This window comes from Haemorhous mexicanus, chromosome 2 (assembly GCF_027477595.1).
Source record: "Haemorhous mexicanus isolate bHaeMex1 chromosome 2, bHaeMex1.pri, whole genome shotgun sequence".
Taxonomy (NCBI): domain Eukaryota; kingdom Metazoa; phylum Chordata; class Aves; order Passeriformes; family Fringillidae; genus Haemorhous; species Haemorhous mexicanus.
Genome location: NC_082342.1, coordinates 89,409,695 through 89,427,247, shown reverse-complemented (window position 1 = coordinate 89,427,247; position 17,553 = coordinate 89,409,695). Strand labels below are relative to the sequence as shown.

The 17,553-nt window shown below is 41.1% G+C and overlaps 1 protein-coding gene across 1 annotated transcript; it reads left to right on the top strand.

Moving 5' to 3' along the window:
* The first annotated feature begins 826 nt into the window (after positions 1 to 826).
* On the top strand, positions 827 to 16,483 carry NIPA1 (NIPA magnesium transporter 1). Its single transcript, XM_059839439.1, is given in 7 exon segments — positions 827 to 887; positions 890 to 912; positions 915 to 1,167; positions 4,412 to 4,459; positions 8,375 to 8,465; positions 9,704 to 9,864; positions 11,148 to 16,483. Coding segments are annotated over 7 exon segments (1,149 nt in total). The 3' UTR covers positions 11,660 to 16,483.
* Positions 16,484 to 17,553: the final 1,070 nt, after the last annotated feature.

The following is a 17,553-nucleotide window of genomic DNA, read 5'->3' as shown; positions in this document are numbered from 1 at the left end:
CAGCTCTATTGCTGCCAGAGGGATCTCCAGCCCTTCTCTGCAATGGCACTATGGCTTCTGTTCTTGCCCTCCCAGGACCTGGAAGATGCTGAATGACAGCTGAGAGAGGAGGTTCATAAATGCGAGCATCTGACGTTGCTCTGTGCCGTTAGAAGAGAGTGAACTTTTTCCTGGAAGTAAAAGTGGATTATTGGATTTACTGCAGGAGGGATTACGGATCCCCCAGTTTTCAGGCAATGTGCGTGACTCCCGGCAGAGGCCAAGCTTGCCCAGTGTGTAGCCACACAGTCCTGGCTGATTGTCCGGCTCTGCCCCTCACATTGTCCTGGCAGGGTGGATGGAGCGGCAGCTCCAGGTCACGGTGGCGGCTACAATGGCAGCCTTGATTCTAGCTTGGCCCTGCCGTCGCAACATCCCGCGCTGGGACGGGAAGCCGACGTGAATTTTAGAAACCCCACGGGAAAGCGAGAGCGCGGGAAAGAAGCGCTGCTCCCACACCTGAAACTGGCCCGGTGGAGCTCGTCTGCCCCGCGCAACATATCCCTCTGCACGTCTCCTCGCATCCCTCTATCTTTCCGCATCCTTTCGCCCTGCTGTCATCCTCCTCTCCTTCCACATCCCCGTGCACATTTCTCCGCATCCCCCTGGTCTCCGCATCCCCCGACACGTCGTCTCGCACTCCCTGCCCATGAACGCTCGCAGCTCCGAGCTTCTCCCCGGTATCTGCCCCCGCCGGGGACCCCCGAGAGCAGCGGCGGCGGGGTGGGCTGGCTCGGCGGGCGGCACGGAGCCGCGGTGCCGGACCGGCCGTCGGGGCAGAGCGGCCATGACGTCACCCTGCTGCCGTCCCCGCGCGGGACGCGCGCCAGGAGCCGCGGCGGCCGCCGCTGCCGCCCGGAGCCGCCCCCGGCGCGGCGCAGCGCAGCGCAGGGCGGGTCCCGGCGCAGAGCCGCTGCCGGGAGCGCTGGGCCCGGGCAGCCGCCGCGCCTGCAGCTCTCGGCGGGGCCATGCGGATGGCGGTCGGTGCGGCAGCGGGCGAGGGGGCAGCGCAGAGCCCCGGCCCCGCCGCCGTGTCGCTGGGCTTGAGCGTGGCCGTGGTCTCCAGCCTGGTGAACGGCTCCACCTTCGTCCTGCAGAAGAAGGGGATCGTGCGGGCCCGCGGGAGAGGTAGGGGCCCGGCGCTGCGGTGGCCGCGGGTGGGAGCGCCGCTCCCGGGGCTTCCCGGCCTCCGTCCGCACCCCGCGTCCCCCCGGTACCCTCCCAGGTGTGCGGGGCCTCGGCCCCGGCCCCGTGCGGGACGGCTGCCCCCGGCCGGGGCGGCCCGGCCACCCGCGGGGCCGCTCCCTCCGTCCCTCCCTCGCCCGCAGCCCTTCCCCGCGCTGCGGCGCCGGCCGGCCCGGAGCGCAGGGCGGGAGGCGGCCGGGCTGCCCCGGGACCCGGCCCGTCCCGCGGACAAGGAGGACGGGCACCCTCGGCTGGGTCGGAGCCTGTGTCGGGGGTGGCCGTGCCGCCTGGTGCGCGGGACACCTTGCCGGCATCTGGAGCGGGGAGCCGGCTTCAGTTTGTCACCTAAGCGTGTTTGACATCAGAGGTGCATGGCTGGCTCGAGGCGCAAAGGAGGTGATAAATGAGCGGAGAGGCGGCAGGTGGGGGTCAGTCAGGGTGTATCAGCGCCGGAGAGCAGCGAGCCGTGGTTAACTGCGCATCAGCAACAGCTCCCTGATGTACGGTCAGCGCGCTGGTCTGTCACGCTGAAACTCAGCACTGGGGACTTGGGTGCTGTCTGCACTCCTGCCCGTACACAGGTTCTTCTTTTTCATGTGCTCGTGGGACTTTACCACCAGTTTCTGTGGCTTAGATAGTTTCTTGCCGTGAACAGTACCAGCACATCTTGTTGCTTGTTTATTCCAGCGCTTTCAAAAACACACGCAAGTTGTATCAGTCATGTGGTAGTTTCCACTTTTTGAGAAGAGACAGATCAGTAACATAAAATAATTTATTTCTTATATTTTTCATATTGAAATCCCATGCCTCATTATTATATCCTGAGGTGAACATATTCAGGAGCTGAGTGTGCTGTCTAGACAGTTTCGCCAAAACAAAGCTGTAAATTCACAAGTGTGAAGATCTGAATTTTATTTTGAAATTTGAGCTCCCCAAAGCATGCAGCTGAACGGCATTTGGTAGTTGCATCTTCATGCTTTGAACATAGGAAAACGCAATTTTAAAATTTATTTATTTGTTTTTAGTATCGTGTTTTTATGTAAGGGGAAGACTGTAAACACAGGTTGCATCATGCCTATGAATTGTGGTCAATAGCCATTTGTTTTTGTAGGTGATGGTGACTGTGTATGAGCGTTTGTCCCTAAGTAACTCTTCTAGTAACTCTTTTTGATGAAAAATCCTTTTTAGTTCCAGGACAAGGTATTTTCTCTATATACATTGCATGTATGTAAATATGTACATATATGTACACATACATATAATATACAAATATATATATATATATGTATATATTTGTATTTGCATTTCCATTGCCTGCTGCATCTAGCATGTTCAGGGTGAATGCAGTGGAGCAAAGCAAGCTTGGAACTATGTTACTACAACCTGGCAGCCTGATCTAAAAAGGTTTTTTTTTCTTTTTCTGCAATGACCTTACATCTAAAGGCATCAGACAAACTTTTGTTTTGCAAGCATAGTCTCCCTTTCTCCCCAAGATGGCTGTAACCCATTTTGATTGTCCAGAGAGAGATCACATTTGCATCATAAATACAAACTTTTTTTTTTTTGTAAGGGAAACAATGAGAAAGCGCAAGAGAAAAATAATAATTTTGCAACCCAAGGCAGCTGGAGGAAGTTTCCATTTAGAGTGTACTTACTCCTGAAGAGCTTTCAGTGGAGCACTGGGTTAAGTGAGTGATGGGCGTGTGCCTGTTTTCTCAGTGCTAGCAGCTGTAAAACTTCCTGTTTTGAAGATACTACTGATGTTTGTGCATCTTGCTGAGCATTTTGTAGTTCTTTCAATTGGCGTGCTTAGTGAGGAGGCATCCAGGAAAATACCCCAGGTTTCTCTTTATGTTGTGTTGTGAAGCAGTAGGGATCTGCCTTGAATCTAGCAGTTGGAACTGTGAGTCTGAGATGGCCAGTGTCAAATGATGTCTTCTTTCCATTGTCTTCAGCAGGTGCTGTATAATTAACAAGGAGGCACTTCAAGTCTCTTCTGTCTTCTCTCTTGAATCAATAACATAGTATTAATGTAATTAGCAATCCTTGTCTAGTTAGAAACAGCAGTGGGTGACAAATATTTTGCAAAGTTACCTTACTTGAGTCAATATTTTCTATAATTTCTGCCCCCAACAGTGATTTTATTTTATATGCAATAACAAAAGTCTAAAAAATTACTACGCCCACTCTAAAGCTGGCCATTTTCATTAGTCATATTTCATCTCTTTTCAATTGTATAGTGTGATTTCCAAGTGCTTAATACTTTATATGTCTCCAGAGTTAGTGATGGCTGTGTTTTTCTTCCATTCGGTATTTCAGAGTAGGTACAATATTGCCTGCTACTCCAGCAGCTTTTGGGAGAGAGCATCTTCCCAAATGAATGCAGAGCTATATTGCTAGAAAGAGGAGCAAAACAGAGGAGCATGACTTGATGCCAAGGTTGTGCTCAGAGAAGGCAGTACTTTTGTTTAGGAAGTGGTCATGAGCCTTGATGTTCTGCAGAAGCAGAACTTCTGTGGTGCACAGGCTCCACCTGGGCACATCCCAAGGCAAGAGTTTATAATCTGACAGTGAAAATAATCACCCTCCAGTTTGGAAGGCACTAAGGACAATGCAGAGTTTTTGCTCCTCACTAAAACAGTGGACTATGTTAGGAATTCAGAGGCTTCAGTTGCAGCACTTTCCAATGCTTAAATGTAGGACGATAGGGCGACACAATGGTTCTGCCAAACCTGTGTGCCAAAACTGCCAGAACAATTTCTCAGCTACAATTTTTCTGATACAATTTCACTGAGGTTGTATTAGCAAACTAACTGAGCCAATTCATTTTCTGTTTCCATAGGTTTACAGTTCTCCTAGAAGTGGTTCTAATTTGTATGTTTAAATGTCACCCTCAGAAGCATTTGGTGACATTTTGGATGCCTTTCTACACAATACTGCATTAGTGTCACATAGGTGGTACTTCAGACTGGAAACCAGAACTTCTGACTAACACATTGTCTTAAGGTCTTACTTGGAAATAAGCCAAATCCAAAACTGTTCTCTTTGGTTAATTTTTTTAAAATATCAGATTCAGTTGCCTTGAAGAATAGATTTAAGATTAAGGTCTTTAATAACTGAGACTGTTGTTTCATAGTTCCAATATTGTGATTTCATATTTTTCTAATACATTTTCCTATACTTCCAGGTACTTCATACTTAACTGATATAGTATGGTGGTCGGGCACTATTGCAAGTAAGTATTTTAAAAAGTTTTAATTTTTTTTTTTTAAGAGAGCTTTCCTTAGATGGTGATAGGAGACATCAGGAAATCTGGGTTTTCGTCTTGAATCGTACCCTTCCTTGTCATGAAATTTCTATTCCACTTTTAGTAAACTCTTACCATGGCTACCATGCCTGGTGGTGTTTGCAGAGGCAAAGAGCTGGGACAAACATGAGTCAGACATCTTTCCACATTTCCAAACCATTTGGTACTTGCAGCCCTTGGCAGCCACACACTGCTCTGACTCTGGGTTCCTGCATGGTTTGTGTCTCTGTATTGCACTGGCCAGCTCAGTTTTTAATAAAAGTCAAAGCTGAATTAAAATTGTTGCTCTGCACAAAAGGACTCATTGAGCACATGTTATGTTTTAGATCAGAAAGCATTTAACCAGCCTCATTAAAAAAAAAAAAAAAACAGAAAAAAAAAATTCTTTTGGTTTCTTGTTCAACAGATACAGTTTCAGTTTTGCTTTTAATCTGCAAGATTAATGCAGAGCCTTCTGTGGTGCTGATATGAGATCAGTGTAATTTTACCCTTAATATCTTTGTAACTCTGCTTACACCAAGTTCATTCTCTGATGTGAATCTGGAGCATGGGGAGCAACTAGCTTTCTCCTCTTACATAAGCTCTACTTCTATCCACAAGCTTAGAATTATACCCCACTTTTAGATTCTAATCCAGCCTTTTGTGAATTATTTGTAAAGTTCTGATGCTGTTTCTGAGAAGTATATGAGTCCAGTTGTGCCCCTGGTTTTGTGGCAGCAAGGTAGGTCTCTGATTTTTGGTTTTGTTGTCTTAAAGCTATGCAAAAGGAACGAAAACCAATGGATCCCATTGAAGGACAAAGTTCACAGCAAGTATAGAAGCCAACAGAGCTTCAGAAGAAAAGTCCTCAGCTGATTTAACTTGAGTTTAAGTAGTTCTTTGACAGCTTCCTCCCCTGACAGGATCACTACTGCCTAAGTAAAAGTAAATCTATGCCTCAGTCACTGTTTATCACTCCTGAGGCTCCCATCTGTAATCTCTAAGCAGAAGGAGTTAAAAAAGGGAGGTTTCATTACAGGATTTATCTTGGTGAATCAGGGAAAACAATTTCATGCTTAAAAGAGCTGACTGAATTGAATGAAGGCAAAACAGCTGAAGGGAATGGTATCAGTTGGCTTTTTTTCCAGTAGCTAGATGCAGGTATTTCAAAACAAAACCTCAGTAGCTTTACCGAGCAACCGAGCAAGAAGAGTTGCTTGTGGATATTACAGACTCAGAATGGCAGCACAGCAATTGCAAGGGCCAGGGAGGCACCTATGGGATGCAGAGAAAGGTGCTGTGTGGGGAAAGGTGTTACTTGTGGCATTAGCAATGCCCCCAGTTATCTGGGTGAAATGATAACGGCTGACATCCTTTTCTCAAGCAGAGAATTTGGAGGTTGGATGACTAACAAAAACCACATAAACTCTATCAGCTATTTCTCATGATATTTGTTCAGATGGTGAATAAATGTTTCTGTGTTGGCATGCTGACTCAGCATAATGCTGCCCAACCATTTGGGGGCCCTGGGATCCACTGGATTACTGAAGACTTCAGAGGAAGGGCTGCAGATTCTGCTAAGGGACTTTTCCTTACTCTGTAGTCAAAAGAGTGATTGCAGCATGTGTACAGGTATTTCAATGAGCATTAAACTAATTAATTGGCTAATTAATTAGTTTCAGTGCAGGTTTTGATAGCAGCAGTGAAGTGGCTGGTTCTTACAGTGAAAACATCTGCATTAGTGTATTATAGATGGGGAGTACACTTGTGAAGTGCATCTCCAGTTTGTCATCACAGATTGACCTGTATTTCACATTTCATAGCAGAGCTGGGGCTTCTGACCTGATCTTTAAAATGAAACTAGGTGAATTCTAGGAACATTCTTAATGTACTTGATGCATGTGAGCTGCAAATAGACTTTAAGTTAGTGGGAGCAGACTGAAGTTTGTCTGAAATAAAGCCCCTGACATGCCTAGAATAGATATCTTTTGCTGTTCAGGTCTACTCCTGGTCTCCTTGCTAATGGAGACATGCCAGTGTGCATCAGGTTTTGTGCTGCAGTAACTTCGAGGGTACTGGTACTTGTTTATCACATTAAAAGCTTGATGTGCCTTCAAGAACTGAAGTCATGTCTTGACTTACAGCACTGATGTATCTGATGAGGAATTTCTGTTCAGCGAGGACTGGATAGGTTGGCAGCAAAAGTTCCTCAGCATTGGGTAGATGGTAACAATCACTGAGATTCTTTTTTAAATTGCTGTTAACTAGTCCTGGTCTGTCATTTGTGGTGGTAAGAGACCGTTACTACTACTGGTTACTGCTACATGGTGATATGGAAAATCTCCAGTAAGTTCAGTTGCCTTACAAATATGTTGCATTTGACTGAAGCTTCAGAAATCTACTTTATGGATTGATGTTGGTGCCATCTGTTAAGAGTTCTTCCAACAAAGTTCAGACACCTGACCTCCAAAAAAAGCAACCTTTTGTCCGAGTCATTTGGAAATGTAAGTAATCCGCAGAAATGCAGAGTGCCAGCTGTGCACCATTCTCCATCCAAGATCTGCCCCAATGCCTTCAGATGCCTTGAAGATAATGCCAGAGTTGCTGCATAGATCTCCAAACAGCCTGAGGCTGATAACTGAGTTACTCTGTTCCCAGGGACAGGGACATCACCACTGTCTCTTGTGCCTTCAAAATGCTGCTGCTCATCAATTTCTCTGTCTCACTCCCGCACATAGAGAAAGCCTCAGTGAATTTAATTAGTATAATTTTTCCACACTCTGCAGTTTTGCAAGTTTTTTTGTCTCCTTCAGATTTCCTGTAGGTTACACAGGTCTTCTGCTCTACTGATAATGTGAGCTAAATTGGTAAATTAATTAATGTTTGCAGAGTGCTTTGCAGATGTAAAAAATTGGATGATAGTAATGATATTTGATAGTTGAAGGCAGTGCCAGCCTGAGCATAAAGACATCTTGGATTCTTGAAATGTTTTTAAATGCTGATAATGGCTTTTAACAGCAACTGGAAATTTGAGCTGTATGTAATTTGTGCTCAATCTCAAGCTTCTTGCCAGTTACCACAGACCCTGTAACTATGCAAATATGTTGACCTATTATAAACTTGCCAGCACTTGCAAAACCATCTAGCTTTTATTTTTTAACTGAAAACTTGAACACATTAACTGTTATCACAGCTGGTGATATGCAATACTGTGGTATATCTTGGAATTTGCTTTTACTGGAGGAAAGAAAAAAAAGGTTGAGGCTGTTACTGTGTCTTGTCAGGCATGTTCTTTTTACAGTTGTCAGGAATGACTTTGGGTGTTACATAGTGTTATGAAAAGTTGATGTAGTGTATTGAAGAGCCCTTATGCATGTATTTAGTGTTTCAGTAGAAGATTCCTCAGCATTGTCTTTATTTCCCCCCCCAAAAACTAACACTGCTGTTAGGAACTATAATCAAGTACATTTGTTTTACGTGAATGCACATTCTAAAGATGAAACCATGGATTATATATACTTTTACCCCTCCTCATACAACTATTTGAGTGTAATACTGAGATTATAACCCATGAGAGTTTCTAATTCATAGTCTTATTTATATTTAACTAAGAGAAGTTACAAATGAGATTACTTACTGTGCCCACTTGGATATTCTTGTGTGGCAAATATAAATCCTGTATTAACAAATACAAAACTATAGAAAATTTCCAGCCATTTTGTTTGTGTGCAAAATTAACAGAACTAAGCAAATTGTAACATCTGTTTTCCAGTTAGGTCAGTCTTTCACAAACACTATTGGGCAAGTTTTGATTACTTATTTTTACAAAGGGGTTTAAAGGCTTATTTCTGGTTCTCTTGACAGTGGCACTGGGTCAAATAGGGAATTTCTTGGCCTACACTGCAGTCCCAACTGTGCTAGTGACGCCCTTGGGAGCTCTTGGCGTTCCATTTGGGTAAGAGTTTACTTTTCTTGTTCTTATCTGGATGTCATTACTACTTAATAAAATGTCAGATGGACTGAGTGCTCACTGGAGGTCCACTGAGAAATGTCAGGCTTATGGCTGTTCATTATGTGTTACAATGCCACCTATTCCTGTTTTCCCTGGGAAAGCATGGCTGGGGGAAGGCAGTAAAGAAAGGTTTTCCTGAGTATCTTCTGCTTTTAGCTCTCACTATGATTTGGAACAGATAAACTTTTTTTCCCTCCCTTTTCTGTGATAGTTCTGGACTTTTCTGCCTATTCTCTTTTTCACAGTTCCCTTATGTAGATCTTTCCTTTTGTCTCACAGTCTTTCTCTACCCAGATATCCACAGCCCACATGTGTTTATTGATGCTGATTTCATTTCATTGGATCTGGCCTCTTTCCAAGGAGGAAAACTCAAGGGAGTTCCTTGCACATGCATGCCCCCAGCTTCTTAGAAGTTATGTTTGTGGGAGGCACAGAAAAGGCAGTGAGTTTAGGGAGTTTAATATGTACCTAATGTTTTGTGAATAGATGAACTACAGTTGTGGAACTGCTTCAGTGAAAAAAGCACAAGTCTTTGAAAACAAAGCTCTGCATTACCTTGAGATTTTTCTGTTGCCTGCACTGGTCATGTGCTTCAGAGTGTAGATGGCATTGCTTCATGTCTGTCTTTAGCTCTATCACTGTGAAGCACACTGATGGTGCTTTATGTACCACCTATTATTTTATCCTAGGCCACATATTTTTGCTCACTTTGGTCAGCTACATGTCTGAGCCCAGCCCTGGGATCTTTGTAACCAAAGGTCACTTTTATCCTGTGACTGCTTAGCACCTATAAAATGGGGCTTTGTCACAGCTCACCAAATTGGTAGTGAGTAGATGTCTGCCTCGGGGGTCAGATGTCTGGTTTGGGGGGTTTCAGTTGTTTGGGGGGAAGATTGAGGGGGTGATGTGGTTTTGCCTATTGGGTCGTTGTGGCTTGAAGTTTTGTTGGGGTTTGTGTCTTGTTTTGTTGTGTTGATTTGGGTTTTTTTCCTAAGGTGAGATGTCAAGGATGGAGTAAAGCTGCAAATGGATAAATCTTTCCTCAGATGTCAGAAATAAATTTTGAGAATTCATCAACATTTGATAATATTCCTTTAAAAGGGAAATTCGTATGGCACAGCACCCTTAAACATTTTTAACAGGATGTAGTCAAACTTCTGTTTTTCTTCCTCTTTTCAAAGGTCCATCTTAGCTTCTTACCTACTTAAAGAGAAACTGAACATTCTTGGCAAGCTGGGATGTTTGCTGAGCTGTGCTGGGTCTGTTGTTCTCATTATCCATTCCCCGAAGTCTGAGAGTGTAACGACTCAGGCTGAGCTTGAAGAGAAGCTTACAAATCCAGGTAGTTTGTTTTTTCATTAATTCATAATGATTTTCTGAGGTTGAGCAGGAGCACACTTGACGAAGAGGCTTACCAGTTCTACCAGGTAGGGAAATTGACTTATGAAGAAATCATGATGTGACAGAGGCAGATCAGTACAGGTTTTGTGTAAGAAAACTATGCCCTAACTATGTTCTTCTTAGAACTTGTCATATTTATTGGGACGTGGGTGCAGAAAGGAAAACATGGATACTTTTGAAAACATTATCCTGCACAGCAAGCTCAGAACAATGGCCAGTTGAACTTGTAATTTTATAACATTATGAAAGACTGTATCTTACTATTTAGAGATGAAAAGTGTAAATCTAGGACCTCAATTTAAGTTGTTTTATACAAAACAAAAAAATACTGTCTTCTCTCCTTTATTTGTCCATTTTTTTTGTAAAAGTTTATACTAAATACCAGTTATGTTCCCAGATTTATTTGCACAATAAAGATATGTAGAAATAGGCTGTTGAGACATATGCTGAAATGCCTGTTCTTTCTCACCAGCTGCTGGAGGACACATACTGGTACTAATATGTTCCAGGCCCATTTTTGTTTTTCTTGCTTAAGCGCTAAACTGCCAACTATTGTTTTTCTTGTATTTGCTTGAAGTGAGAGAAACTCAAACCTAATAACATCAGCTATTCAAAAAGTCTGCAAACAAAGAAAAGAAAACAAATACCTCGGTCTCAGTTTACCATTTAAATCTAAACAAAGGGCATTGGCTCTGTATTTTTTTTTTTAACTCTAAAGCATGAAATGTTTTTCACTGATCTGTGTACTGATTGTATAATGTAAATGATATGGCCTCATGTTTGTTCTAACTGTCCCTACTCATGTGCTCACTTTAGGGGGATCTAACTTTATGTTTAGGCTCTTTGCGGGATCCACACACTGTGCTTTAATGAACTGTTCACGAATGAGGTGTTATCCTTCTGTCTGTCATAGGAGATTTGGAGTATAGTCCTAATGGAAAAAAGAATAAGATTTTTAAAAAGCCATCTGAAATCCATTTCAAATGTGCCACAGTGTGTAATTTTTTACATGGTTATTTGTTTTTCCCAAAGAACATGACAACACCATCAGTTGTTGGTGCCAATATTTCTGGAAGCTCAGTGATTTGGATCTATGTTCAATAGCAAATCTTAATTGTGATGTATACCTGAAAGTCACTTCTAGGACGTGATTTGCCTGCTAAAATCTTTAGAAGACCAAGAGTTCTCATCTTGATATTTTCTTGTTTTCTTTTTGTTTTCCAGTTTTCGTGGGTTATCTCTGCATAGTGCTGCTAATGCTTCTCCTGCTTATCTTCTGGATAGCTCCAGCTCATGGACCTACTAATATTATGGTTTACATCAGTATTTGCTCTCTGTTGGGCAGTTTCACTGTTCCCAGCACAAAAGGCATTGGGCTGGCTGCTCAAGATATCTTTCACAATAACCCATCAAGTCAAAGGGCTCTGTACCTCTGTCTGGTACTTCTGGCAGTATTAGGATGTAGCATTATCATTCAGTTCAGATACATCAATAAGGCACTGGAGTGTTTTGACTCCTCTGTGTTTGGTGCCATCTACTACGTTGTGTTTACCACCCTAGTCCTGCTGGCTTCAGCCATTCTTTTCAGGGAATGGAGTAATGTAGGAGTCGTAGATTTTTTGGGCATGGCTTGTGGATTCACCACAGTGTCTATTGGAATTGTTCTTATTCAAGTCTTCAAGGAATTCAACTTCAATATTGGAGATTTAAACAAACCTAACATGAAGACAGATTAAAATATTTTTGAGGGGAAACTGGATGGCTCAGGGAAGGATACAAAGCTGTTCATTTCTAGGTCACTATTTCAAATAGGATTCAGGTTGGTAGCTACCCTCTGACGATTTCGTGGCCTATGTGAAATGACCTGGAGGCCTCCATCCAGTTTCAAAGGAACAGCTGTCCATGTAACCCAGTCAACACAATAAATGACCTTAATTGGAACTACTAATTGAGTCAGCATAGACACTGATGTATTTCCTCACTGTAAAAGGTAGTCCATCAGAAAAGCTCTGTGAATATTCTGACAGGCCTGTGTGAAAGCTTGTATTGTGACTTCTGAGGTACCATTTCTGTGGGCAGAGGACATCAGTTTCTAATGCACTCAATCTGATACCTTTCATCATAAGTGATGTATACCTTAAAATAAAGAGGGAAAAGTAAGGGGAACAATTTGTGAATCTCAGTATAGCAATGTCTTCACCATCAAGGCTGTGAATTCTCAGACGAATGTTGGTTGGATCATGGACTGTAGATTTGTTCTTTTTAGTGACTGTCTTGGCAACTTTGTCTGCCATGCGATGAAGACACAGGGGAGTTGTAAACTGAGTTCTCTATACAGAGCAGTGGACCCTTAAATATCTTTCACTAATTACTTATCAGCTCATGGTACTGTCCAGGTATGCATTTTTCTTTGTAACTTACATACATTAAGACATTCTGCATTCATCTGAAAGTTTTTAATTGGGGGCAGGTAGAAAGACTGTGAAGGATGTGGAAATGATGCACAGGCTTACTGCTTACATTGTGGCTTATTTGTAAGCAGCTCAGAACTGTTCCAGTGCCTTTGCAATCAAAAAATAATGCATAATTTTGAATGTATTTGTTTCAGATGGCCTATACCGGTTTAGTAATTCAATTTCACTGTCTACAGTATTGGACTTTATTCAAATTCTAAACACATAAAGCATCTAGAAGGACCATATGTTTTTGGAAGAATTTACAAACCTGAACTGAAACCCCGGGATGCCTTGACAGCTTCTGAAAAACTCTAAGTCCTAATGGGAGGAGGAGTGTTAAAATCAGTCCTGCATACCTTTATTTTAGTTTAGTGACTAAATGCAGGAGACCATTTTGTTGAACACCTAATAAATAGAGACCACTAAAAAAAAAAAGTCATTTAAAAGAGAGAGGAGCATGAGATTTCTCATAGCTCAAAAAAGATGGTCTGATGTTCTTGTAATGTCGGAAAAGGAGGTTAAAGACTGAAAAAACTAAAGCATTCAGAGAGTTTTAGGTAACTGACAAGAACATCCATTCAGATCAGTAATTCATAGACTTGTGTGAACACTTTAGTTGTAATATTTTGACAAGTAGTACAGACAGCTTAAGCTACCATGAGGATGACTCCAAACAGCTCCATTTAAACCATTTAGAGAATATTGATATGTTAAAGAATGAAATAGTTAGTTTCATGTTCTACTTACATTTGATAGCAAAAACATAATGGGTCAAAAAGTTGAAAGCTTGAAAAGCAATGAATGTTTGTTTCTCTCTAAGTACAAAATGGAAGAGTACAGTGGAACTCAACATCTCTAGATGAGAACGTCTCCCCAGAAAACAGAAAATCCTGATGTCATTACAAAACAGTATTTGAGAAAATTCACAACATTTTATCAAGAAATCATCAATGTTACTTTGTAGCTGCCTGACAGGACCATGGATGTTGATTAGTGGGGAGTAATACTGTCTGCTCTTGTGATGCTTTTTGTTGACCTGAATTGAGGTTTCCTTAAAACTCAGCCTTCATTTTCATTTAAAATGAATGCTGTAAGCACTACTAATGGCAGCAATAATTGCAAAAGGTAATCCAAAAGATTTAGTGTTCTGAAGGGACTGTTCTGAGGGAGTAAGAGCCCTCCTATGTTATTTGCAAGGTTGTTTTAAAACTCCATGTTTCAGGGAATGGCTCTTGAGTTGGCAGAAATGGGCATTGTTGCAGGCCAACACACAGTAACTGGGTATCTTAATGAAATAGAGCAGCTCTAGCAGAGAAAAGACCATCTTCATGGATTTTCAAATATTATGCAAGGTTTTTAGAAAGTCTGAGAATTGTAGATGAGGGTAATTGGGCTATGAAATCTGGTTAAACTAGCCTCTGTCCATTGATTGGAAGATGGTATCTTGGTTCTTAGCAAACATTCATATTTTGTCATATTAATTCCCTCTTTTTTTGATTGAACCTAGAATTGCACATAGGTTACAAGACCTGTACTAACCTACTTTTTAAAACAATGTTACGTTTTTTGAAGCAGTCAAGTTGTCTTTTCAAAGTTCAGCTTCAGAGTTCATGAGTTGTATGTTGGTTTTGTATTAGCCTTTAATCTCTGAAGACTTTTCTGAAAATCTTTAGGTCAGAATGGAAATTATTGTGGTCTCATCTTACTCTTTCTTTGGCCATATTTGTTTGTCTTGGTTGGTTTTAAAATTAATTCTTAATTATTTATAAAGTGCCTGTCCTAGTATGTTAGATGCATATGCAAATTATTAGTAAATGTTAGATTCAGAATAACTTGATTGCCCTGTCTAAACCTTGACATTTTCTGCACCACACAAAGTTTACTTGGTAAGTGCTCACTATGCAGAGGAAGAATAAAGTAGCAACCATGTTCTGTGGTCCTCTGACCATTGTAACCACTGATAAATATCAGCAAGGTTTTCTTCTCTTCTCCCCAGCTGCTCCTCATCTCTGATGAGCTTTCTAGAAATGTCTGATTAACCTTGATGTTTAAAACAAAGACGTCAAAAGCCAGCACGTAAGGTGAAAGAAATTCTTGTGGCCTTGCACATCATTTGTATCTGCAGCCTTTTACTTCTTGAATGCTAAGTAACTGAAAGCTTTATTTTTGCTACTTTGTTCAGTGTGTAGCAGTGTTCTTTCAAGTTCTGCTGTACCTGGATCTGTTTCAGTTCTAACTTTAGAAATGCATTAGCATTTTCTGTTGTCACTGTTGATAGGATTCTTTCCCCCTCCATCCCACGCCCTCCTCTTTCCAGGTGTCCTACCTTTTTTAGTCCCATTGCTTTTCTGATTTAAAAGGAGGCACTGTTGAAGTTGAATTTTAGCTGTTCCCTCTTTTTTTTCTACCCCTTTGGCAAGTAAGCACTTTGAACAAGACAGATATCCAAGTTCCATCATCTCAGGGAGCAAATGTGCATAGTTGTCTCCTGAGCTCTGCCATCCCTCATGGGTCTGCCCTTTTCACGTTCTCATTGTGTTATATGCATTGATAGCTGCAAGCCAGATGATTTCAGTTCTGATTCCAAAGTAGAAGTGGGAGAGGCTACACATGGAAAAAGTGGATTCTTTACAGTGGTAGAATGCATTTGAATTAGATTCAAATCCACAGGAAAGGCGTTTCACTCCCTGTGTCTGACTTCTCTTATACTTGTCAAACATATTTACTTGGTACTCACTTGAGGATAGCTCTTTGATCATTATCCCTTCAGTGTATGGAGGATTTGCATTTGTCAGTCACGATCTCTACTAGGTGTCAAACACAAAAATCCCTCAAATGTTCAGTAGGAGAATAGAAATCTTTTTGATACAACCAAAAAACCACATTTGTTACACTTCAAGTACTTCTGTAAAAAAAGAAAAATATCCAAACAAGTTATCTGCTGTATTGACTTTCCAGGACTCTGTATGTGTAAATAGAGCCTATTTATTAGTGAGCTGCAACTAACATTAATAAGAACCTGTCATACCACAGTTTGACAAGTGAGGCTTCCTATTAATAATACTGATTTTATTGGAACATGTGTATTTTTCTGAAGTAACTAGCACTGAAAAATCAAAACACTGGATTAAGTTGTTGAAACAGTTGAAAGTAAGGTTTAGCTTTAATTTCATTTTTAAAAAATACAGGGTTTGTATTTGAAGAAATTTGGGGTTAATAATTAGGGGGTGCTTTAAATGGGAAGTTGTTTGCACATTGTACTCCCCCTCACATTCTTGTTTCATAAATATAAGACATCAAAGATTCTACAGATATTCCCTGGTTGTCTTGAGATGGTGTAACTACTGAAGTTTTACTGTTAAATCAAGCATTATCAAATGTTTATCTCTTTCCTGTTATCTTTGTAATAATTCTTTGGTGCTATCTGTGGGCTTACAGAATGCAGATTTTTAATGTGTACCGTGTTAGGCACCAATGTTGTCAATAGTTAGCATTACTAGTGCCCAAGTGTATCAGACAGCAATGTTGAAATGTTACGGATTAAGAAATTTCTTTTTAAAAGCTGCAAATAAGTTTGGCTTTTCTTTATTGTTTGTAGTTGTGTTGGGTCCTTCCATGTCCACATCCCTCCCCAGACAGTTGCTCTATAGAGTGGAAAATATTGGAAAACATTACACAAAAAGGGTTTTTTAAGTCTTTTTTTTTTTTTTTTTTAGCTGTGGAACTTTCTCTTTTTTTCTCTTTTTTTTTAATTTCCCCTTTTTTTTTTTTCCCAGAATGTAAAAAGTAGTTCTAATGGGATATAGGGAAAAGGTAGTTGGCAACAAAAATACAATGTCAGGTTTGGTTGCTTCAATGCTCTTGCAATATAGTTACTACAGATTACATGAAAACAGTTTATTTTATTAGCTTCCAAATAATGTATATATAGATTTGTTAATGGCTTACAAGTCAAGCTTACTCTCTTTGCTTTTTAAAAAATAGTTATAGGCATGTTGTATTTGCCTTGTGTAAATTATAAAAGGCTATTTATTAAGTTTTCTGATAACTAATCTATTTATTAACCTGTATTGTTTTAAAATAAATGATTTATTTCTAGCTCAATGCTTGTTTTGTGACTTGTTTTTAGCAGATGGGGTCAGGGGGAAATTAAGTTTCCTACACACTGCTTTACAGGCTAATTCCAATTCATAAGCCTAAACTATTTCCATTACCCTTTCATAAAATAGCAGCTTTGCTTTTAATCAGAATAGCAGATGCTTGCCTGGGTACAGATCAGTTGGCCTACAGAGGGCTCAGTTGCCCTACACTGGTATCTGCCATCAGGCTGCAGTCTTAATGTCTTCATTGCACTGAAGTTTGCTCACATGTAGATTGAAGACTTTTCTGGCAGTGACTCTGGGACTTGAGCCACATCAAACTGTGTATTCAGGGTTAACATGTGCTCTGTTCCTGCATTGCTGTACATTGGTTACTTGCTAGAGCTTCTGTTCCAAGATTTACTGCTCCACAGTTGGGTGTGCATCAAGTGGCAACAGCTGTAAAGAAGTCTGTGTCACCAGGCTAATTGACTCTCCGTCGTAATAGCTCTCTGTAGAAAGAATTGCTTGGAGAACTACAGTGATTGCCCATCTCATTCTTCATCTGAAATTCCTAGCCCCTCATATCAGGTACTGGCAAATACATAACTTAGAGTGTCTGTGCGTGTCTCTTAGATTTTCGTTGGCTGGGGTTTTTTAAATGGTGGGATTTATGATTAAGAACTGCTCCATCCTGTGCATTTGTGTTTTAGGGGATGCATTAATATTATTGCCAGTCAAAATTCAAAGTTATCTTTGAACAAGGAAAATAGCTCCTCAGTAATATTAAATGTATGCAGTGGAAAAAAATGAGTATGGATTTTTTTTTTATTGCAATTTTATTTTTAAAGGTATTTATGATAATAATGAAATGTATAAAGATAGACCAGAAACCTTGAAAGGCTTTCACTTCATGCAGCATCTCTGATTTTTAAGTAGGTAGTATAAGGAGTCTGCATGTTGCTAGCAAGAAAATTCAGTTACCCTTATCTTGAGCATGTCAGGAGCTAGGCCTCTAAGGCAGCAGCATTGTGGTAAAGGCAAATGTGCCATTTACACCACTGGTGGTGTTGAAAGTCTGGGACATAATCAATC